This window comes from Pelodiscus sinensis, chromosome 7 (assembly GCF_052426305.1).
Source record: "Pelodiscus sinensis isolate ZL-2025 chromosome 7, ASM5242630v1, whole genome shotgun sequence".
Taxonomy (NCBI): domain Eukaryota; kingdom Metazoa; phylum Chordata; order Testudines; family Trionychidae; genus Pelodiscus; species Pelodiscus sinensis.
In genome coordinates, this window is record NC_143058.1 from 36,202,884 (window position 1) to 36,228,391 (window position 25,508).

The following is a 25,508-nucleotide window of genomic DNA, read 5'->3' on the forward strand; positions in this document are numbered from 1 at the left end:
AATTCAATGGCTTGTTGTGATAGTAGAGTCCAGTCCAATTCTGAAATATACAGAAATATAAATATTAGGCTTGTTTCACCTTGGGTTCCATGATGGAAGGAGCTTTTGCCAGTGTAAAATACCAACAAGCTCTGCTTTGCTGAGAGACCGAAAGTTGGCCAATAGGATCTAAATACTGTCTGCCTTCACTTGGGGTGAATATTCTTTTGAGATGGTATGGGGCTCATTAAATCATAGAAGATGGTTTTGGAAGAGATCTCAAATCAAGCCTGGTTTTAAAAACCTCTAAGGATGAAGATTCCACCATTGCAACTTGCGACCATTGCTTCTTGTTCTGTTATCTGTCGCCACTGAGAAAAGTCTAGTCTCATCCTCTTTGGAATCCCCCTTAAATGTTCTCTTTAGGGCTACATCTAGACTGCAAGCCTCTTTCGAAAGAGGCTTTTTTGAAAGATAAAAAAAGAGCATCTAGACTACAATCAGTACTTTTGAAAAAGCAAGCTGCATTTTTGAAAGAGAGCACCCAGGCAGTCTGGATGCTCTCTTTTGAAAAAGCACAGTTTACATTACATAACACCTTTTTTGAAAGAGCACTTTTGAAAAAAGGCGTTATTCCTCGTGAAATGAGGAGTACCATTGTCGAAAGAGAAGCCGCGTTCTTTCGATTTAATTTCGAAAGAACGCGGCTGTAGTCTAGACGCAGGTGAAGTTTTTTCGAAAAAAGCCTACTTTTTTCAAAAAACCCCCTGCAGTCTAGACACAGCCCTGGAGACTAAAGAAGCCCACTTCCCTCAGCCTCCCTGCATAAGTCACATGCCCTAGCCCATTAATTGTTTTCGTTGCCCTCCACTGAACTCTCTCCAGTTTGTCTACATCCTTTCTGTAGTGGGCAGATGATAAAATTAGATGAATCCACTAATCGAATAGTCGATCAGATTTCCATCGACTATTTGATTAGTCAGTAAGGGCGCTTCCACTTTGAAATGTAGGAAGAGCCACCCGGCTGTTGCCACATTTCAAAAGTGGAAGTGCCATGCAGCGTTCTGCCTTTGAAGTGTACAAGAGCCCCAGGCTCTTCAATCTTTGGGGCTCTTGGCCCTGCTGGGGCTCTTTTACATTTCAAAGAGGAAGCACCACCGCTGCGCCCTTGCCCCCTTCCACAGAGCTGGAGCAGGGGGGAACCGTCTTGTAAGCTGGTTCTCCTCAGCATCCCCTCCTCTTCTCCCCCTGGCTGCCTCTTTCTAACAGAGGCAGCAAGGGGTGGGGAAGTGACTAGTGGACTAGTGTGTTGACTATTGAATAAGCTTTTGCTTATCGGATAGTCGACAAGTTGATTAGTCGCTTACAACCGTAATGGGTGGAGGGTCCAAAACTGGACACAATACTCCAGATGTGGCCTCACCAGTGATGAACAGAGGGTAATCACTTCCCTCTATCTGCTGGCAATGCTCCTACTAATGCAGCCCTATATGTTGTTAATCTTCTTGGTAACAAGGGCACATTGTTGACTCATATCCAGCTTCTCATCTACTGTAATCTCCAAGTCCTTTTCTGCAGAACTGCCGCTTAGTCAGTCAGTCCCCAGCCTGTGGTGGTGCATGGAATTCTTTCATCCTAAGTGCAGCGCGCTACACTTGTCCTTGTTGAATCTCATCAGTTTCTGATAATTGAGTTCATTTTAAAGAAAAAAAGGTGATGAAAGTAAAAAAAAAACCAACATTTGTTTTGTTTCTAACTAATACAGTTTGATTTTATTTTTCTCAATGACACAAAAAATTCATTTGAATCGAATGAAATGTTTTTAATGTTGATTCAAAATCATACCCCAAACCTAATGTTTTGTTTAGAAATGTCAAAATAAAATGTTTCTACATTAACAAAAAACAACTCTTTCCAGATTTTTTGAGAGGAGATCTTCAAACAAGTTTCCAAATTCAACACAAATTCCTGAATAGCTTTTGTGACTCAAAAATTTATTTGTCCTTTCTCTAACAAAAAGGTGCAACAGTGAAATCTCACTGAAAATTTGAAAAACCATTCGGCTTTTAGGTCTATCAGTGCTTATTAGCCAAAATGGGTAGGAATGGTGTCCCTAGCCTCTGTTTGTCAGGGTTGAAAATGGATGACAGGAGAAGGATTACTTGATGATTACATGTTTCTGTTTACTTATTCGGGCATCTGGCATTAGCCATTGTCGGATGACAGGATACTGGGCTAGATGGACATTTGGTCAGACCCAATATGGCCATTCTTATGTCCCAAAAACATTTCACATACTGGAAATTGGACAAATTTTGACTGAAAAAACTTTGTGAGGTTTAGTATTTTGGAAAAACTAAAAAATCCTGCAGTTTGCCATGGGAATCTAACACTCTTTTAAAACAATGGCACAGTGTAATTAGTAATGTTATAAAAATTATTGCTTGATGTAGGATATTATGGTGTAGCAGTTTTTGAAAGAGATTTCTGAAGGATCAAGTTAATATCTTCTAAAAATACATAACTGCCACTTGCAGAAAAGCCAAGTGACATAAAAAGTGTTGAATGTGCTGTAAATTTTAACGATTCCATTGTTTTAATAGAATCCTTGCTTGTTCCACACAAAAGTCAAGGTACGCTACAACCTAATTAGATAATTCAGTGGCTTTTGTAATACAGTGGACATGACTGAGATTTGTGACTGTTTTATTCCTATCCAATATAACTTATAATGTCTTCTCTAGTGAAAGTTTACATTTTCCCTAATTATATAATATGTTTCAGCTATATAATATGTAATTACATAATTAGTACCTAATTGTGCTATTTAATTTACTTTGTGTAATTAGACAATTAGGTACATTAGTTCCTCATCATATTTATTTAATTACATTTACCATGTTTTACAAATGTAAATAAATAATTGCTCAGTGTTGGAGCAGGGAACTAGTGTTGGCACAGTTAAGGGTCTGTCTGTGCCTTAATCTGTATTTTAGGGATTTATAGCCTTGGTACAAGAAATGCATGTTACTTTGAACTGGAACTTGAAATGAAAGTACTTAACCCAGAATTAATATTTTTCCCCAACATTTTAAATAAAGCGACATTTTGGAGTTTTTAACTACTGGTGTTGTTTTGTCAAGAAGACTAGTTTATATTTCTGGTATTTCCATTTAAAACTTCCTGGACCAGGTTTTTATCAGCAAGCATTTTTATATGCATACATTTGTGCATGTCTAAATTATGTGTGTAAGCTCACAGAGTACACATGTGTATGTTTAGCTAAAAGCCGACTAGCCTGGTGTTCATGTTGTTAATGGGCTTATTCACATCAGGTATCTATCTGAATGGTGTAAGTTCCGGAACTTGCAATTGGTCCTCTTTTTCTCAAATGCTACAGCAGTTCAGAAATAGATTCCATGCAAATCTTTGATATTCATGTTCTCAGCACAAGTGACTGTCTTTTTTGTAGTTAATTTTCATAGAGTTCACAAGGTTATGGTCAGCCACTAATTTAGAGCAAATCCTTTGGCTGACTGTTACTTGAATGAAGAGAGAAATTAATCTTTAAAAACTAAGCAATAAGTCTAGCACTTTGATATAGTCACACATTGTGTGTAATCCTACAGCACTCATGGAGGAGAAATTCCTGTTGAAATATTTTGTATTCACATTTAAATCAATGGGAGTTCACCTGAGGTTGATACAGAGCTTAACAAAGCTATGCACATTGTTACCAGACTTTATATGCAACTCTGTTGCCATGGCTGCCAATTCTTAGTAACATAGTGTAACTGCTACAGGGTAGATTCAAACCTGGGATCTCAGTGTGGGAGTCTCTGCAACTTGAGCTATAAAACCAGCTGCTTCTCGGTTTAGGCTGTAGAGCTCACTCATTCTTATCTCTCACTGTAAGCGGTTTAAGTGCCACTACATGGGACAGTGAACCACACCCAGTAGGTGTGTGGGTTACAATAGCACTCCCCATAATCACCGTGAGGGGGGCCTCCATCCTGCTTCTGGCTAATATCCGTGAGAACAGCACCTTGTCTCTGTACTCAAACTTCTTCAGCCACCCATAAGTTCTGTAAATGCCCTTAGAGTCACTTATGCCACCATATGACATGATGTTGGAATCTACTTGTGGTAATAGGGGGTCAGGATTGGCAGTGGTCTCTAACGCAAACATCTGCCACCAGGTTTTGACTTGGCAAGGTACCTGGGGTGATCCCTAAATTGGTTTCCAACAGGACAGGGCAATTGTTGAGTCAGTCTCTTCAAATGGGATTTCTCTAATGACTCATAATGTACATAAGGTCAACATCAGACTATGCCACATGTCCTTGACAAGTGCCTTTTCACTCACTTCAATGGCGGGCTACTAGCTCTTCACCTGGCTGCTGCTGCTGCTGCTGCTGTCAAATTGCTGGTTCTACTGTGGATATGGTGAGAGACACCTGACTAAGCTAGATACTGAAATGTTTTCATTATATAAAGAACAAGACCCTGTGCTAACCTAAATTGTGAGCAAATGTGCATTGGACAGACATGCACATCAACAAGTAGTATAACATCGATTCCCGCCATCAGAGCACCTGTGCTTTTTCTGATAGGCTCTTTTTGTGCAAGAAACTCCTGTTGAGCATCCACACAAACACCTTTTTGCACAAGAACTCTTGTTCAAAAAGGAGTTATTCCTCATAGAAAGAGGTATACCTATACCGCAAAAAGTCCTCTGTTCTGTTGTTCTACTTTAAGTTTTCTTGCGCAAAAATGCGCTTGAAGTGTGGACGCTCTGAGGGTTTTTGCGCAAAAAAAATACAGTAAATCAACAGGACAGAGGGCTTTTGCTGGTAGAGTTATTTCTCTCCCCACAAGGAATAACTCCTTTTTGCGCTACAGCTCTTGCACAAAAAGGCATGTGTGCAGCAGGGGTTTCTTGCTCAAAAAGAGCCTATCAGAAAAAGTACAGGTGCTCTGGTGGCCATTGTGTTAATGGCAATCAGAGCTTTCTTGCACAAGAGGTCCAAGAATCATCTTGTCCGCAAATAGCTTCTAATGCAAAAACCCTGCAGTGTTGATAAAGCTTCTGTGTAAGACTTTTATACAGAGTAAGATAGATTTATTTGGGGTTTTGGCCCCCTTTGAGGGTTGTGTTATTGGATGTTGTCAAGGCCCAATAGCTGAGCCCTCCCAAAACTGAGCTAATTTAGTGTGTTTTGCTGTGCTGGGAGGGCTGTAATCCCAACTCTGTGCTTTGGCTGGGGGATACCAGAGCATCTGGCCCAGGTGGACTGGCTGCTGAGGCACCCCAGAATTCATGTAGGTGAGCTCAGAGACATGATTAGCACTTAGGATGACAGCCCAAAGGGACCGCTGTGATCGAACCTGTCACAGTCACCATATGATGTCTGTTCATTTACCTTCATATTCAGTCCAGTGCCTAGTGTGTATAAAATGATACTCCATTGCGGGCAATAACTGACAGTCTTGTAGCCTTTGTGGAAGACTGAACAGATGTAGAATCCAGTCTTGTATTCTATATGCAGGCTAAATTCCCAGGCTGCGTCTAGACTGCATCCCTTTTCCGTAAAAGGGATGCAAATTAGACACATCGCAATTGCAAATGAAGCGGGGATTTAAATCCCCCCCGCTTCATTTGCATAAACATGGCTGCCGCTTTTTTCCGGCTCGGAGCATTGCTGGAAAAAAGCGCCAGTCTAGACGCGGATCTTTCGGAAAATAAAGCCTTTTCCGAAAGATCCCTTATTCCTTATTTTAAAATAAGGAATAAGGGATCTTTCGGAAAAGGCTTTATTTTCCGAAAGATCCGCGTCTAGACTGGCGCTTTTTTCCGACAAAGCTCCGAGCCGGAAAAAAGCGGCAGCCATGTTTATGCAAATGAAGCGGGGGGATTTAAATCCCTGCTTCATTTGCAATTGCGATGTGTCTAATTTGCATCCCTTTTACGGAAAAAGGATGCAGTCTAGACACAGCCCCAGAGTTCACTAGGGAATGCAGCACTGGGCCCCCAGAAAATGCATTAGCCTATCATTTCTAGGAGTGACCCATCAGGTCAGTGTTAATAGTGTGGAGCACAGAAGCTTATTCTGCTTATGGTTAGGGAGGTTTGCATTCTGTGGATAAAAAGAATTAATTTTCCAAATCTGCCTAGCTGACATCTTTCAGGAAAACCAGAAGTTTCACTTTTTAAAAAGAGGGGAAAAGAAAAAAGTTACTATAAAAATATAATTATCTCTAAAAGTTCTTATATGAACATTAAACAATTGTTAAACTAGAAAAAGATTTAAAATAAAATGAATTGGACACAGTAGATACTTTTGAATTCTAACGTATCTACATACTGTAGAATGAGGAGACCTGTCCTCTAATTAGATATCATTATGGCTCCTTTGTTTAAGACTATGGAAAATAAGTTATAATTAAATGCGAGTTATCTGAATTATTGAAAAATGTTTGAAGAACAGATAGCAGAATAGAGAGGCATTCAAAAGATGGGAAAAATGTATTAGCTTACGTTTAGCTAAGAAATGAGAAATAAGAACTAACTAATGAAACTTGAATTATGACTCCAATAATTCATCTTATTGGGTCTCCGTTTACTGCAGAATTAAACCATACCTATACAGTGCATTATACCGATTAGCATTTACACCTCGTCCTCTCTTTCCTATTGTGCTGTAGTAACTCTTGAGGTTTCTTCATAAGCTGGGTTAATCAGTAATTTCTTTTACCATTTTAAGTTGATTTTTTTGGTGGTGTGATGAGGGATTGTTAAACACCAGATAAAGTAAGGTACATAGTAGCTGTATCTTCATTCTGTGAGCAAGTTCTTCTATATAGTCCCCTGTTAGGATCTGCAGGAACTGCACTATCCAGTCCTGGCTCATAAATAATAAATATTACCAGTCTAAGTCTCATATTGTATCATAGCTTTTTGATGCAAATAATGCCCTTTGTGGACTAGATTTCACTTATTTTACTTGGGATCTAAAGCAGGTTTGATTCTGAATCCTTTTTCTAAAATGAAGTCAAGCTAAAAAATAACGTGTTACCTGAGTTTTTCTAGTTTACTATTGTAAATGTAAAGTGTTTTTGTTGAAAGTGTGCAGCTTAGAACATAAGAACATAAAAATGGCCGTATTGGGTTAGACCAACGGTCCATCTAGCCCAGTATCCTGTCTGCCGACTGTGGCCAATACCAGATGCTCCAGAAGGAGGGAACACAACAGGTAATCCTCATGTGATCCCTCCCCTATCACCCACCTCCAGAGAAACAGAAGCTTTGGACATCATTCCTACCCGTCCTGGCTAGCCATTGATGGCCTAACCTCCATGAATCTATCTAGCTCTTTTTTGAACCCTGTTGAAGTCCTAGCCTTCACCACATCCTCTGGCAAGGAGTTCCAGAGCTTCACTAATCAGTAAGGGGAGAGGCAATGGAGACAGCGGATAAAAATGAAAATTATGTTAAGCTAGTCATAATAGAGCCACACAATTCAGAGCTAAACATTTGATTTTCCTCAAAGTTTAGTGATATTTGCCACTTGAAAATTTCAGATATGAGTTAAAATTTCTCCCAGCCTTTAAAAGTGTAGCAGTTTGTGGTCTTCCACTTTTGGCTTAGGACCAGCATAGACAGTATTGAAAGTGTTTTTATAGTATTATTAGAAAAATAACGTATTAGTGTTCTTTCTGCACTGCCTCTAGAGTTGGACAAATACAGCAAAAATTGCAAATATGTATTAAATATGAATGTTGCAGATTCATTCTGGTAGTATTTTGACTGATTTCTATTTGTCATGAAATGTTGAACAAAATAATTTTTATTGGCTAGCATGTTTGTGGTAAGATAAATTGTTTTGGAATATCTGTTCACAGTGGAAGCTTTTTCACTGTTATCTTGAATGGTCTAAATGGGATTGGGAGTTCTCCAGTCAGGGACTGCTGACTCGAGAGGCAGAAGGATCTTGCACAAAATGTTTTTTTTGCGCAAAATGGAAGTGGCTACCCTTTTTTTTTTTGGAAAAAAGGGGTTTTTTTTCCAACAAATGGCCCCATCTACACAGGGCTTTTTATCACAAAAATCTCTTTGGCAGAAAGGATCAGAAGAAGATATGCAAATGAGAGCGTGAGATATACAAATGAGTGCTCCATTTGCATTTCCTTTTCCGCAAAACACCCGCAGTGTAGACGTATGACAGATAGACTGAACATCCAGCCTAACCATCTTAAAGACCTAGTTAGAGATTGATTTGGGTGGTGCTTGATTTGCAGGGATCCTTTTGGGATTTTCCTTGATCATAATGAAAAATCATGGAGCAAAGACGCTTTTAGGTCACCACTCACAAAGTGAATTCTGAATACAAAATAACAAAAGCAATAATTGCAAATACGCCAGACTGTAGATTTCTCTTGAATTACATTTGCTTGAACTAGTCAAAACTTGACCAAAAATCTAAGTCTATTTATGGTTAATGTGTGAACAGAAAAGGGAGCTAAGCTTGTTGCATATTGCTGAGTATAATTTTCTCAGTTCTAATTCTAAGCTTGATTTATATGCTATCCTGGGGAATGCTGGCAGACTTAATAGCTTTTTGTAGCAATTTCATTGAGTTGGTGACATTTTCATATTCTATTATTAATTAGTTATTGAAATCTCTCTTAAATTGTGAAAAACTCTTTGATAGTTAATATGGCCAAACTGTATAGCATTAGAGTAATTGATATAAAAATTGCAACAAGAGTCCAAATATATTCATCTATGAGCACACAATTCTTCTGGTAATATGTTGCATTTGTATTTGCTACTAATTTAGATATATGGGTCAAAGGCTCCTCTCTTTGATACACACAACTTCCATTTACGTCAGTGGGAGCTATGTATGTGTACCTAAGAGGATTATTTTACATTCTGTTTCTACTATAATATTGACTTTGTTTTGTTTATTGTTTTGTGTTTCTCATATAGCGGGTTATTAGAGTTGATCTCTTAGTATGATAGAATGCACAGAGATTCATTTGGATTCATATACAGAAAGAGTATATTTAGAATAAGAGAAAGGATTTCTTCTTACCCACACAAGGAATAGGTGTAGTGGGATGGGCCACGATCCCACAATGCAATTACGTATGTACTTAATTTTAATGGCTTAATGGGACCTTTCCTATGCTTAATGTTCAGGATGTGCTTACATACTTTCATGGTTCAGAGCCACAGTTCTTAATTTTTCTAAGCCATTCCTCTCATCCTTAGCTGTAAGACGGTACAATATTGAATATTTGTCTGCACTGAGAATGTCGTGAGGGTTTTTTGTCAGTTCTTCACAAATAACAGCATGGCAACTTTGCTGTAAATATTTTTGTAAATTTAGTTTGTTCTGGGAGCAGCTTCATAAATGGTTGTATTAGCATGTTGTGCCTTTGTCCTTACTCCTCTGTTTAACTTCACTTCCCAGCTGCACTACACTAGTGAAAAATGAGTCATGTATTCATAACTCCTACACATTCCAACATAATCATTCTCTCTACCATAAGAAAAACAAAAATGTTACTTGTAACTATTCATTGTCAGTAAATTTTCAAATAATTTTGTATCTAGAATTAATTTTTAGGAAGACTGTAAACTTGCACTGGACCAGTTCTAACTGCTTAGGCCTATTGGCTTTTGGGGGAGTTCAAAGTATTGGTTCCTGTCTATACTGCCCTAAATGGTTTAAGAACCAAGTAACCTGAGAGACTGCCTCTCCAATCTGCAATGCTATTTCATCTGAGATCTCCAGAGTCACTTGAGCTGTGCCTCTTTGCTATAAACTGGCATCTCAACTATGGAATGTGTTTCTTCCAAATGGAGACCACCAGAGCCTACATCTGTTAATATTTGGGGATGCTGCAAGAGCCCTCTGCTTTCTACAGGTTCTCTATATAACGGTCACTCTCCTGACAAACACCATTGACCTCCAGACCTAAAAGCATGTTTCTTAAACTAAACAGCCATGCTCAACAGGCGGGGATTATAAGGCCTGATCTACATTACAGTGGGAGGTTGAATTAAGATACACAACTTCCTGTCTTATGTACGTAATTAACGTAGACGGAGTTGATGGATCCCAAATCGCATTTCCATGCTGTCCATGCCGTGGGAGGCTGATGGAAGCAAATGTTCCCATTGGCTTCACTTACTCCTCACAAAAGGAGGAGTACTGGATGCCAGCTGGAACTGCCCTCAGCATTTGATTTACAGGTCTATAGTAGACCCACTAAATCAAATGCTAGAAGATCGACCTCTGGAGTGTCAATCAGCCAGTAAATATATACAAAGCCTAAGACTCCTATTGCCTGTGGCTCAGTAAGGGGGGGGATACATCATATGTACTGATCACTGAGTTGCATGCTTTGTCTGGACAGAATAAGTGCTCCCTGTTTGTGACATGCACCTTGCCTATCACCAAGGATTAAACTAGAGCCTGCTGAAGCTGGAAAAGTGAGTTTCTATAGCCTGAGTGTATATGAGTGCGTGAATGCACAAAAGTGTCTTACAATTTACCTTTGACTTCCAAACTCAGTCCTTAAGTGGAAGATTTTTACTTGGGGTTCAGAAGGAAATTGGTGTTCTTTGCTTTTTGGGTTACATAATTATTTTTTAAAAGGGAAAATGTGGCCCTTTCCACTGCCCCATTATGGCAGATTGGTAGGGTGGATGGGCATAGGTAATCCTCACTCTCTCATCATTGCTGGTTTCTGGGATTCTCCCTTACTTTGAGCATGAATTTCAGATTATTTTTCTCATGATATTGCTAACTTGTATTTTTTTCTAAGCTAAATATCATTTATTATTTTTTGTAGTATCTCTAGGTCCATTTGTTCTCATTTGTGTTTGTGTTCTCAATTTGCAAATGACACAAATGTGGTGTTTATTCCCTTTTCTGTATCATTAATGAAGATTTTAAATAAGACTGGGTCTAGGACAAGTCCCTGCAGTACCCTCACTCAATACTTCTCTGCAGCTGCGAACACTGGCGTTTATCATTTAAATTTGTTTACAGTATTTTTAATGTAGTGTTTAGTTCGCATGGCAGAGCTTTTATCCTAATAGATTTAAATGAACTTTCAATTAAGATTTCATGTGAGTTTATCAAATTCTTTATAAAAATCCAAATATATTACATCCATTGGTATTTTACTGCATCAACTCTAGTTTGATGAGCAAGATTTATTCTGTTAACATCAAAGGGCTTGATTCTACTGTTCTGTCACACTGAGTACCTCATCAGCAGTTAGAACTACTGTTCAATAGGGAATTTTTTTTAGTTTGTTTCTTTAAGTTTTTGCATGGGCGTGTGTTCTGGGAGTGGGTGAGTTCAGAGTACATAAGAGGAAACCAAGCTGAAGAAATTAATTTTCATTTAATTCTGAAAATGGTGAGGTTTATGGTCATTTTTTATTCTTATGGGTATAAGTTCCATAGTCTAGAGTTCAGCTCCTGTAAAAATTCTGTCATAGGGGTGGAAAAAGCCTCTTCCAGAGTGGTCAAGCAGGATGACTTAAGTTTCCTTGCTTACGGACAGCAAGAGATCATCCACCAGAGCAACACATGCTGACTTTTTTCCCAGTGCTTTGGACTAGAGCCTGAATGGGAGGGATCTAGGATACTGATAATTCACAGGTGTCATTAGTGATGGGCGTGTCTAGAGATGTGGGTTTATTTTTTTTACAAGTGTACAGAAAAGGAGCTTATACTTTGGACAATAGCTTGCAAGATGTCTTTCATTGAGAGATGGTTTGCAGTAATGACTGCTTCACTTGTCCTGTTCATTTCTTCTCTCCCTTTTGTTTTTTATTCATTTTTCAATGTGTGCACATCACCTTAAGATCCTCTCATTTTCATTTTCCTCCCAAATTATCTCTTTCTGGCCTATAGTCCTTCAGGCCTGCTTAATTCTTCCTTCACAGATGTTTCACATTTACCCCTCCCCCCCCATTCCTTCTGTAGCAAATTGTTAATTCTTGTCTCTGCAAACTTCCCTTGTTGATTGCCTGATTCCTCGTGTTTACCCAAGCTCTCATTGCTGGACTCTCCCATACATTGCTTTCTACACTTAGAGTATGTCTACACTACAGCATTATTTCTAAATAGTTAATTCAAAATAAGTTATTTCTAAATAACGCGTTTACACACAAAATGCATTTCGAAATAGCATTTTGCTATTTCGAAATAGCGCATCCACATTGAGTTGATGCTGAATCGCATTTAAGGCCGGCTGGAACCAGGTCCGGCAGGGCATCAGGTCAGGAGTTACTTTGTGTGGCTGCTGCCTGAGGCTATCTGAGGCCTGTGCTGAAAGGGATCCCCCCGGACAGCCGGTTATCAGCTTTCCCTGCTTACTTGCCTACCTCAGTGAGGGAGGGCAAAGCATTTTGTCTCTGCATGCTCTGGTTGCCCTCACTCGGGACACCACATCACTCTGCAACATGGAGCCAGAGCTGCCGCTGGGCATTCTGCTGCTTCTTGTGGATGCATTGCTGCAAGCCTGGCTGCACTTTCTGAAGACTGCCATCTGGGAGGTCCATCGGGGGACTGTCAGTATCCAGGAGGCCCTGCAGGAGAGCTTCCACCCTAAGGAGCACTAAGAGCCTCCCTGGTCTGCCCCACTGGGGGCTTTGCTTCATTCCTCCCTCATGTCCTTCTGCTTACCCCTCCCTAGCCCCCCTTCCTGATGTAAAATAAAATACACGTATTTTCATGAACACAAACTCTCTTTATTTAACAAAACTGGGGTGGGGGGGGATGAAACTCTGGTGAGACTGGGGAAAGGAGGTGGGAGAGGAGGGAAGAGAGGGTGGGAGAGAGGAGGGGAAAACCTGGGAGGAGGGAGGTGGAAGGGGGAAGAAGGGGTAGGGGACCAACTTGATTTTCATGCAGACCTACTCCTGGGTTCGCATGTGGCCTTTGGTGGCCAGGCTGGCAGCTATCCTCCATCTAGTGTGGAGATCATGGAGATTCGGGGCATCCCCCCCCAAACCTGAATAAGGTCCACAATTTGCACCCTGGACCAGGAAGGTGCCCACCTTCTCTGGGTCCTGTCAGGCTCCTGGGAGCTGGCAGACTGCTCCTGGGGAGCAGAGGAGGGCTGGCTGCCAGTGACTTGCTGGCTCATGTTTTGGGGCCACTGGGTCAGGGACAGTGACTGCTGGCTCTGGGCTGGCAGGCTTGGAGCTGGCACAGGCACTGTGGCCAGAGTCAACCCATTTAAGGGCTCCGGGGAGGATGGAGCAAGAGGAGTATTCTTGGTTGAGGCTGGAGTGGCCGCCAGGGCTCCCTGGGAAGGCTGGAGGCCCCCTATTTTGAAATAAGTGTCTACACAGCACTTATTTTGAAATAGCAATTTTGAAATTCATGTTATTCCTTGTGGAATGAGGTTTATAAAATTTGAAATAAGCGCTCCACTATTTCAAATTAATTTTGAAATAGCAGTTTGGCTGTGTAGACGCTAGGAAAGTTATTTCGAAATAACGGCTGTTATTTCAAAATAAGTTTGATGTGTAGACATACCCTTACTGAAATTCGTCCATGGTATAACTCCATTTGTGTTGCAGAGTCATTGGTACCAAATGGCAAACAGTTCAATCCCCTGTGTTAGCCTTTCCTATCAGGCTTGACAAACTCAAGACAACTAGCAGTCTGCTTTCACAGTATTTATGCAAAGAATCTTCTGTAAAATATGAAATGAAAGCCCATGACACATTACTAATCAACATTGTTGTTCATGATATGTATTCCACTGTATAAAACACTGTGGTATATCTTTACTTTAGTAAGGCTTCTGATACTGGCTCACATGACCATCTCATAACAAATTTGGGAAATTCAACTTAGAAGGGCTACTATAAAGTGGGTGCATAACTGTTTGGGGAAAAAAAAACATTCCTAGAGAGTAGTTAATTAGCAGTTCATAGTCAAGGCGGATGGATATATTGAAAGAGGTTGCACAGAAATCAGTTCTGATCCATCAGCTCAATATCTTCATCAATGATTTAAATAATGGCACACTTATAGAGTTTGAAGATGATATGAAAGGAGGGGGAAGGTGAGGGGTTGCAAGTGCTTTAGTGGAAAGATAAAAATTCAAAATGTTCTGGACAAACTGGAGAAATAGTCTGTAGTGAACAGGATGAAATTCAATAAGGACAAATGCAAAGTACTCCATCTAGGAAGGAACAATCAGTTGTACACATACAAAATGGGAAATGACTGTCAAGAAAGGAGTACTTCAGAAAGAGAGTTCTGAACCACAGTGGATGACAAATTAAATGTAAGTCAACATTGTAACAGCGTTGCAAAAAAAGCAAACATCATTCTGGGTTGCATTAGCAATAGTATAGTAAACAATACACAAGAACGGCGAGGAGTCCTGTGGCACCTTATAGACTAACCGAAGTGTTGGAGTGTAAGCTTTCGTGGGCAAAGACCCACTTCATCAGAAGTAATTCTTCTGCTCTACTCTGTGTTGACTAGACCTCAATCAGGGGTGCCAATAGACTTGATAGACCCCTGGGAAATGTGTGTGTGTGGGGGGGGGGAGGGTCTCAAAGTACCAGAAAAGGAGGGGATGCGGGGTATAGGACAGAGTTTAGGTGCAGAAGGGCAATCAGGGTATGGGATTGGGTGCAGGAGTGGGTGTGGGAGTCGAGGAGGGAATTTGGGTGAAAGCTAGGGCAGGGCCAGCTTTCAGCACTGCCCGGAGGGTGCCATGCTGACCTCCTTACCGCCCCCCAGCCATTCCTGAGAGCTGCCCAGAGTGGACCATGTAGGCTTTGGCAGCAATTTAAAGGACCTGGGGCTTCAGCTGCTGCCAGTCCTGTGGCAGGAGCCCTTTTGTATCACCAGGCACTTTTGTATCACTTAGGGCACTTTTGTATCACCAGGCCTTGGGGCAACTGCCCGTTAGTAGGCTTGGTCTCAATGACCGTATTGTGTTGCATGTCAGTAAAGATGTGGACAAAATGGAAAAAGTTCAAAGAAGAGAAACAAAAATATTGAAAGGTCTAGAAAACATGACCTATGAAGGGAGACTGAAAAAAGTGGATTTATTTAGTCTCGAGAAGAGATTATTGTGAAGGGATGTAACTTTTTCCAATACAAAAGGTTTTCTACAAGGAGGAAAAAGAAAATTTGTTCTCCTTATTCTCTGATGATAGGACAAGAAGCAATAGGGTTAAATTGTAGCAAAGAAGATTTAGGTTGGACATTAGGAAAACCTTTCTGTCAGACTGGTTAAGCATTGGAATAAATTGCTTAGGGAGATTATAGAGAAGGGGTGGGCAATCATTTTTGATGAGGTGAACAACCTTAGGAATTTGGTAAGTAGCCAAAGGCTGCACTCTTCTATAGGGGGGATGTGGTGTCTGGGACAGGGTCTGGGTGTAGAAGGGAGCTCAGGGTATGGGATTAGGATGCAGGTGTGGGTGTAGGGTCCGGAAGGGAATTTGGATGAAGTAGGGTGTTGTGACCTGGGCTAGGAGATTGAGGTTCAGGGTCTAGGAGTAGGGAAGGGGTACAGGAGAGGGTGTGGAGGGTTTGGGTTGTGACCTAGAATAGGGAGTTGGGATGTGGGGGGAAGATGGGGTGTCTGGTGTAGGCTCTGGCTGGGAGGCACTTACCCAAGGTGACTCCTGGCCAGCAGCCCAGTGGGTTAGTGTTGATTTGCCAGCATATTTAATAGAGATAAGGCTGGATTCAAATCCCACATCCTAAATCTTCAGAATAAAGTGAAGTGTGATCTTCACAGATCAAGTCCTTCTCTTAATAGTTAACTGGCACAAAACTAAAACAAGCTTTGTCCAACCCTTTCACAAAGTAATAAAAGTTGGTTAAATTACCAAATCAAATTAAGTAATTTTTTGTTGTTGTTTATTGTAAATTATCTTTATCCCAACATTTTTATTTATTTTATCCATTATTTATTGAAGCTGGTTTGAGATACTTTGAAAATACCAGTTTATTGTAAATCCTGTTCTGGGAGTAAAACATTATATTAAACAAGAGGAAAAAAGAAAAAAAATCTCAGAAATACTCATTTTCAGGTCATAGCTGTACTTCAGAAAATTCCATGAATATGCATGGACATTTTCCTAAATCGATGACAATTCTTCCACATTGTCCAGTATATGTATTTATATATGAAACTAAATTAAAGAAATAAATCCATGTTTTAATACTGTGTAAAGAGGTTTTTCCTCCATCTTGTTTATTTGTTCCTCTGCAGAGAATTCCTGCCAGCCTTGAATTTCTTTCATATACTGTGACAAATGATGCCTTACTGTGTTTTCTGCCCCTAGTCTCCAAGGGATTAGAGATCACATGCTACAGCAGCTTAATGTACTTGACCTTTTCATATGATTGACACAGCTAAATGATTTCAGCAAAGCAGAATTATCCATTAGCTATGTTATCTTCATTTCCAGAGGAAAAGAAAACACATTTGGTGTGAATAATCGGAGAAAAAAACATAGTTTCCTAACTACCTCACTCATAGGATGTAACAGAATAATAGCACAATAAATCTTTTCAAAGATGGCAGTGTATCACTTGTGTTACAAAATATCGCAAACATAAGAAAGGAATCTGTCATGGCTTACTACATACAGTAGCCTCCTAAATTCACTTACCAAAATATTTCTTGTTGCAAGTGAATTCAGGAGGCTAGAGTGTTTAGTAAGAGTTGACAGGTTTCTTTCCCATCTCTGTCACATTTCATGATTGATGTAATATACTACATTATCTGTCGTTGAAATGATTTACTGTGCTATTCTTCTGTTGTGTCAGATAATTGAGATTTGTGAATCTGTGGGGCTTGATCAGCAAAATTCCACAGGTTCAGCAGCCCAGGACTATAGGTGCAGTTGTCAGATGGACATTGCAAATTCATTAAAATGAAATGCCAGTAGAAATAACACCAGTCTAAGCTACTTATTATTTATTTGTAAATAGAGCATATACAGTATATTATGGAAACAGAGGGATTTTGTTATATACATTTTGTATCCTGTCATGATTTTTTGGGGCAAAATTTCCATTGACTTCACAAAGAGTTCTATATATCAATCGTTAGCAGGATTTGGTGCGTACATCAAATCAACTTGCATAAAACTCCAGAATGAACAAATCAGTGTCATTTTATTAAGTATATAAATCAAGAAGATTTATTAGTTAGTTAATTTATAATATATTCCAAATGTTTCTTTTATATGTAAATTATTGGGCAATCTGATATACGTAGCATGAGATATTGAGTACTAGCATGTTCTCTTGTATCAACGAATTGTGCATCAGTGACATTTCAGTATCATGACAGGACATTGTATCTTGCCATGTGCACTTTTTAAACCATAACTTTCTTTGTAGGTCATCGAACATTGTTCATTGGAGTTCATGTGCCACTGGGTGGAAGAAAAAGTCATCGACGTCACAGACACCGTGGACATAAACACAGAAAGAGAGACAGGGAACGAGATTCAGGCTTAGAGGATGGGAGAGAGTCTCCTCCTTTTGGTAAGGCTTCTTTTTCTTCCTGAAACTTATGCATGCTTTATCCTCCTCTTCTGTTTAGACCATATTGACAATGAGGCTTTGTGGTTGCAATACAAGCTTTTAGGTCTATTCTAAAAATCTTTTGAAATGTCCTCCTACTATGTTTAAACTGAGTAGATAAATACATGAAAAATACTATAAGTAGAGCTGTAATACTCTAGATAATTTCTTTGGTGATAGGCACTTTATATAGATGGATGGAAACTATTGTTGCTGGGAAATTGGTTTCTCTAAAATGTAACAAGACCGGGTAGTGCAGTGCTAATATAAAAATAGAATTTTTATTAATTTACACCAGTTTAAGACATGATTCTGAGTCTCTATTTTGCCTCTGTCCTTATGTGAAATTGTAAGGGGTAAATGTATTGTGACATGGGTCATCTTGTGAGATCAGCATTGGTGTCTATCTCAGCGTCATGTCCTGTCTTTTGTGGTGAGAGGGGCAGGAACAAGAGTGAACTACAGGAATTTATATGGGAAAATGTGATATTTATCAAATATCTCTAGTATGGAAGGATCTTAGCCACCATTCCCCACAAAATATATTGAAAGGGGAAAAATAATGGGTACTTCCACGTGTGTGTTTGACATGTATCCTCATGCATACGTTTGGATGACAGCTAACTGGGGACTTGAAGAAGAGGAAAAAGCTAGCAAAACAAACCACTCAAACTAAGTGGAAACCATATCACATTGTAGCACAAAAGAATATTTTTAGTTCACTGGGAAAACATAAGTGCCAATGTAATTTTAGGTTGCAAAGTAGTCATTATAAGGTCCTTTATTTTAGACTGAATTTTAAATTATCTGTGCGGAAAGCTTTGAAGCAGAGTATTACACACAGTGAAGCTCCAAGTCTATATAAAAGAATTTGAACTCAAATCTTTCACAGTAAAATATACCAGGGATGAAAAAGCAAGAAATGAAGAGTGTTTCTCAAATTCAGTAGGAATATAGAGGATTAAGAATGACTTGAAGACTTGGTATTGATGAAGAAAAATAGCTGAGATAGCTCAGTTTGGATTGTATTTCAGGTACCACAAGAACGTTTAACATAGACACATTAAAATAGATTGTATGTTTCAAATCTAAGAAAAGCATACATTATTAATACAAATGTATTTGCTTTTTATCATGATTGATATTTTAAGGCATATTATGAGAATCTTTCTTTAAAAAATAAGAGTTTGAAGCTGTTTACAATGTTTTAAAGAAAGAGCTTCTGCTTACATAATGTTGTGTATTTTTAATAGTTAACATAAACTTGCAGTAATTATCTAAGGTTCGGATTTTCAAAAGTGGTCTGGACCCAACAGCTCCCAATTTCCTAATTTTATTTGGGTGTGTAAATGGGAGCTAGCTCTACTGAAAGCTTTGGCCTGGTCCTTGCAACCCAAGACACCTAGATTTGTGTCCTTTCCTATATCACAAGTAAAACATGACTTTTAGTTTCATTCTTATACCTTTGATGTACACATCACAACACAACCTCCTTTGACACAGTTCAGCCTAAGTGACAGTAATCTCCATTCTGCAGATGCAAAAGAGTGGAATTGCAGTAACATTGAAAATTGGGATTGAAATACATTTGCAAGGGAGTGGGGAGAAGCTTTCACTGCCCTAACCTATATTGTGCTTGGTCTAAAGCTAGTGCCTGTTTCTTTCGCTTTCATAAGCCATACCAATTACTTGCATAATTTAATTTGAGATAATTTCAGATAATTAACAACTTTGTACTCTGCAGTATTTCAGGAAGTTTTTCCTAAACCCTGGAAAATACTTGTCTCAAAATACTAATTTTTATTGAAGTGTGTGCATGCATGTGCACATACACATTCATACACCTGCATGTGCCTCTAATTTGTCAGTTCCCAAATATGAAACACAGTGTGACAGATCCAAAATGAGGGACAAACTCAAATTATTCCTGCATGAAATTTGAAATGTGGATACTCAGCTATTTAGCATAACTCTGTATAACTTCAGTTTCATAACCCTTTATGTATGATGTAAATAATTTCCAATAAACTAATGGGACACTAAATTTTTGCAGAATGTAGGTACCTCTAGGACTAAAGGGAGGAACATTTTCTGACATACAGAATTTTTTGAGATGTGTTTGTATACATGTATATTTATAATAAAGTATTTTTATAAACACTTAAGTTTTCCCATAACTGTGATATAAAAAGAAAACAGAAGGAATATGCAATAAAATGATTTACCCAAAATACTAGTGCATAGTATGGCCATAACACATCGTCATATGGAGTTAGGACCATGAATCTCTTTTCATTCAGTCCACGCCATAACTGATTAGGGAAGTGACTTTAAATCAGATTGTTTTATTTAAAATCAAAGTCCCCTCTTCTTATTTCTTAAAACAACTGGGTGAAGTTCACTCCTATGCAGAAGATTATCAAGAGACCTTTGCCCTCCTGAAGTTTCAATTAAAAATAGTTTTGATGACCAGAGTGGTGCATAGTCATTATACAGAAACTCTACATAGAGATGGATTTGATCTGTTTACTAGTGGGACACAATCGTGCTTGCAGAGAATCATAGCTCCCAAAGAATTCCCTTCTTAAAGTATGGAGGGCAGAGAGCCACCTCTCTAAGACTAGGTGGGGCAGCAAGGGAGAGATGTGTCAGGTGGCTTTCATTTGACTTTGGGAAATCCAGTTGCAGGTTGGTTTCCCAAAGCTGAAGAGAAGGATTCCAGAGATGGTCTCAAATTGCATTTTTTCTGACATCTGAAATAAGCGAAGAGCTGAGATGGATAAATTGGTTAGACCTCTATCTTACTGCTTCCCAGCTGGCACTTGGGGAGTGGGGCATGTTTCTTCGGGTAGTTGGTAGGCTCTGCTATTCCTTTACTTGCCTTCAGTGTGAGGCAATCCAGATTAGACATATTACATGTGGCTACCTTTCTTCTGACACCCAAGGAATCATCATCAAACCTCTGAATTTAGGGGAAATTCTCTTATGCTGAAGTCACTCTCCTAATTACAAGTGATGGGGCCTAGATTACTTAGTAAGAGACGGGCTCATTTTAGTTATGGTGGGCTGTGTGTTGTGCTGTGCAGCTGCAATGAGAGACACGAGCAGGAATTGTGACGGAGCCACCTTGCCTCCATTTTTCCTTCATCATGGCAAGAGGTTAGAAGCTACAATCTGTCCTAACCCATCCTGTGAATGTTTTATCACCTTTCTGGTAAGAGCTGTTCTAATTTTCTTCCTTCCACAAGCTCTTTTTTATTAATAAATAAGATTCTGCCATATTTCTTCCTGGTGAGAAAAAGTAGGGAAGGATACATAGTACTGGGCAATTATGGATGATAGAGATAAAACCAGAGCAAAAAGTGATAATGGGACAAATAAATCAAAGAGTGGAAGAGGATAATTTTCAGTCTGCAGTGAAATATAACACAAAATAATATATTTCCATGCAGCTGCTTTCTTAAAAAAAAAGTTTATGGTACTTCACACACAATTAAGACATATATATGAAACTGCAAGAAAACTCTGTTGGTTACAGTATACATAATACACCAGTGTGAGCGGGGGAGAAGGAGGAAGCTTCAGATTCAAAACTTTGAATATTTATATTTTGTCATTCAGTTCCTAAATTTTAAGTTTCACAAAATGTAATATAATACCTATAGAGAAAATTGCTGTGTGAGAAATTACATTAATGTATGATAAAGACATTCATGGTGTACCTAGGAAATTGATTACATGCCTACTACCATATCATCTGCCACAAACCTATGGTATTAATCCAAGGGTTCTGAAACTTTTTGCCTGCCTGCCTGCATTTTGAGACCTATGGTTTCCTGTGATCCTAGCAAAGCAATGTAGTGACTGAGGAATCCAAGGAATTTACATATTAAGTATATTATTAAATATTCTCTGATCTGTGTTGGAGCATTGTCACCCAGCTTCTCAAAGTCTAGCGGGGATAGAAATTGCCCATCTAATCTCTGATGTGACAGCAGCAGTAGATTGATACTGAGACTTGCTGGATATAAGTGCACTAAATCCAGCTTCACACACGTGCAAATAGAACCCCGAGTTTCAAAGCATGTGTTGAGAGTGCAGGATATTCTTTCTTGGCAATGAACCAGAGCTCTGAAAAATAAAGGTGGGTATATGTTCCTGCCAAGAATCAATTGCAGGAAATTTCAATGAACTGTTCAATGGCAACTGCTGGCAAATGCATAATATTAGGCTGGCACTGAAATGGGTTGGGCACCTCATCCTACTTTGATGTCTCCAAGTTAAAGAAAAAGGATGTAAAGAGTTCCTCCCACTGGCTGAGATGCTCAATCACCACCTATGTGGGAGGTTGAAAAATGTCACCATTAGTCAGGAACTTGCAAGGCTCAGGGAAAGATGTATAGACTTTAAGGTCAAAGGAACCATCATGCTCATCTGCTCTGATCTCCTGCATGTTGCATATTCATAATTTGTCTTCAATAGATCATTCTTTTAGAGAACAATTTTCTTTATGAATCCTGTGATTTGATCACTCAAGGGAAGGATGTGAATATACTTTCCTTGTAGACATGTATTCAATTTATTCTGTTTCCCAAATACTTCTTTGACAGAGGCAAGAAGTCACGTCCTTCTTTGATCATGTAGGAAATCAGCAAATTCATTCCTTGCAGTCCATTGCATAATCATGCAGCTCAATTCTCAGATCAAAATATAGTTCCAGTATTTTTCCTCTTGTGAGCCAATGAGCTTCAGTGTGGAAGAGCAACACATTATGATCTGACTCCTTTTCTTCACACAATTATGCAAATGGAGCTGGACAAACAATCTGAATCCAAAGTAGGTCACAATAGAAGAAATTTGCTGCAAAACTCCTAGCTCTAGACAGTGCTCTAGGTGCATGTTTTTCTCTGTGATTCATACAGTAAGTCCATGCAGCAGATGGCACAACTTTCTTTACCAAAGCATTCAGACTTGCTTTGTGGCCTGCTGTAGATGGAGCCCCATCACGCAAAAGCCTACCATTCCATAGCTTGCTGGATTTTTTGTCTTGCATGTAACACATCACGCTTTTCTTGTGCCATGTTTTTTTCCAGGAAGAGGGAGACAGAACAGAAAGTCTTCATAAGTTGTCCAGAGAAGTTGTGGATTCTCCATCACTGGAGATTTTTAAGAGCAGGTGAGACAAACACCTGTCAGGGATGGTCTAGATGGTGCTTGGTCTTGCCATGAGTACAGGGGGCTGGATTCAATGACCTCTTTAGGTTCCTTCTAGTTCTGTACATCTGTGATTCTATGATTGCACTCATGTGAATTTGACAAAAGCCAAGAAAGGTGCATCACAGCCCTCAGTGTTCCCATAAACTTGAAGAGCAAAAGCATCTGTGTTTTTCAGGTGCTGCAGCTGTGTGTTTTCCTAATCTGCTGCCCTGTGGAATAGCAGACATTTTGACCTTTCTTTGTAATTGACCAAAACACTGGTGAAGGCATAACCAAAGAAAGCCATGTCATATTTGTAGCATGTTTCTTGGACTCCTGGTATGGTGTTTGTGGAGCAAGTCCAAACATATTCAGGGAACATGGCATTATCTCAGAGGGTGAATACAGCCTGTTGAATCCATGACCCCATCTACTGAAATGTGATTGGAACGCAGAGTTTGGGAATCTGTACACTAATCTATTGCTACAAGACTTGCTTTAAGTCCCTTGAACAGTTTTCTACCAGCTTCATTTGAAAAAAATCAATCTGATGAAAACATTTCTTCCTCATCTTGCCAAATGTAGAATCTTTCTTGAAAATTATCCCTTCCCAGACATGCCTGGGCCAAAGGTAGCTTTCCCATATGTAAACGTGTCTTGACTTTAAAATCCAATATTTTATTTCCCTGCAGGGCTAAAAAGACCTTTTGTACCATTAGGATTAGAGTTTTCCAAGCTAACAATGGGGTCCAACACTCTCTTCTAATCCTGGAGGATACTGAGATATCTGACTTTATATATATATATATATATATATATATATATATATATATATATATATATATATATATATATATAATGTTTTTTAACTGTAAAAAAACCTTTTTAAGTAGCTTTTAAGTGTTTGTCTATTTTAAATTTTGCTTTTCTACTGAATCTGTCATAACTGGATTTTTGGGTTGGATTTTTAATGTGTGTGTCTATACTGAACCTGTAGTTTGAAAGAAGCTACACAATTTTAGCTATGCTAGCTGCATAGCTTATTTTGAGTTAATTATTAAATTTGACTCTGTCTATATAGCGCCAAATTTTGAAATAAACCAAAGAAATCTCCCTTAACCCTCATGGAACAAGGGATACGTGAACACTGGAACAGCACGCCCAATATTTTGAAATCTTTTTCTAAATAGCAGGCACATTTAAAAGATGCAGAATAGCTATTTCGGGGTACCTCTAGTATCCCAAAATATCACTACAGTCTAGACATACATCATGGTATATAAGTGCCTAAAGATGCAAGTAGGCACCCAGTGGATTTCCAAAACCCTCCCAGTGCCTAACCAGCTATTGCCCACCCCTCATTTTGAAAATGTAGCCCTTGGAACCTAAAACACTTGGCTCCACAGGGAGAGCTATAAGAAATAGTACCAGTGAGTACTTTTAGATCTTGAAAACATTATTAATACAGTTGTTCTGCAACACATCTGTCGTGTACAAAATTCTGGTGAAACATATCATAAAAGTATCATAACTCATTCTTTACTTCACCACTCACAAGCAATGTGACTGTCACAAACTCATGTTGATAAAACATGAATATCATCTCCTACCATTGCATGTTCCCTAGGTACAAGTGCTTGCTATCTTTCCACAAATTAAAATAATAACACAGCTGAGTTGCATTAAGTATTCTCCAGATCATCAGCAACTCTTCATGAGTACAAATGAATGAGTACTGATACAAACACCACCAGCTGGCAGCACTGACTATTAAGAAGGTTTATGTAAAGTTAGAGTAGGCAGATATCACATTGGAACTTCACTGTGGTATGTAAGTCTCTGGGCATGAGATGTTACAGTCATTTCTCAAAGCAACTAGGGATGTGGTTCTTATAGGTGTGGAGGGACAATGATTAATCCACCCCAATCAATGTGATTAGTGCTGCAGAGCCCTGGGACTCCAGGACCACAATGTCACAATGATACCCATGTGAAGTGCAAGGGGGGAGGGGAGAGGAGGGGGTGAGAGAATACTCCAATGCCCTGACCCTTCTTTGTGTGTCTATTCACTCACCAGGCACATTCTCTCTCATGAGAGCAAACCTGCCAGTTAGGGATGAATTTCACCTCCACTGTCCTAGCTTCTGACTTAATTAAGCATTGAGAGAGGGTCAGCACCCTTGCCTGCGCCCATGTTCGTTAAAAGCATTCCTTCTTAATAGAAGGGGGTCGTATTTTCTGAAATGGAAGGAAAGAGAATGTTCAGCTAGCAGGTGCAAGAAGACAGATATAGGAAAATAGGTTAATGAGACTGAATGATAAAAGCCCAGTGCTCTGAAGTATGTCAGAAAAATAAATAAGGACTTTTGTGATGAGAACAAATTAACAAATGTTTTGAAGCAGTCTGGTAGGAAAGGGAGAATGATTACAGCCTAAGATACAAAAGGTGAACAATAGAGACATTGGAACCAATGAAGGTCTGAACTACTGAGAAAGAAACAGAGCACTCCAGTCTGCTCAACAACTGCCCAAACATAAGACAAAGTGGCCTTATTCTAATCTGCATATGCAAGTGTAAAAGCCAGCTGGCTTTTAGCTCAGAGGGTAGAAGCTCCTATATCCAGCTCCAGAGAGGTCCCAGCTTCAAATCCACACAGTGGCAATTACAAGTGGGGGCTCATCCAGGATCTCAACTGGGGCTTGGAAGCTCAGGTCACACTTC

The 25,508-nt window shown here is 39.3% G+C and overlaps 1 protein-coding gene across 4 annotated transcripts in view; it reads left to right on the forward strand.

Moving 5' to 3' along the window:
- SLC4A10 (solute carrier family 4 member 10) overlaps positions 1-25,508 on the forward strand; it is a 302,923-nt gene that overhangs the window by 132,402 nt on the left and 145,013 nt on the right. For all 4 annotated transcript variants that reach the window (XM_075933502.2, XM_014569435.4, XM_075933501.2 and 1 more), the window contains exon 3: positions 17,405-17,551. In XM_075933502.2, coding sequence (XP_075789617.1) covers positions 17,405-17,551 — 147 coding nt within the window. The remainder of the gene's footprint in view (positions 1-17,404; positions 17,552-25,508) is intronic.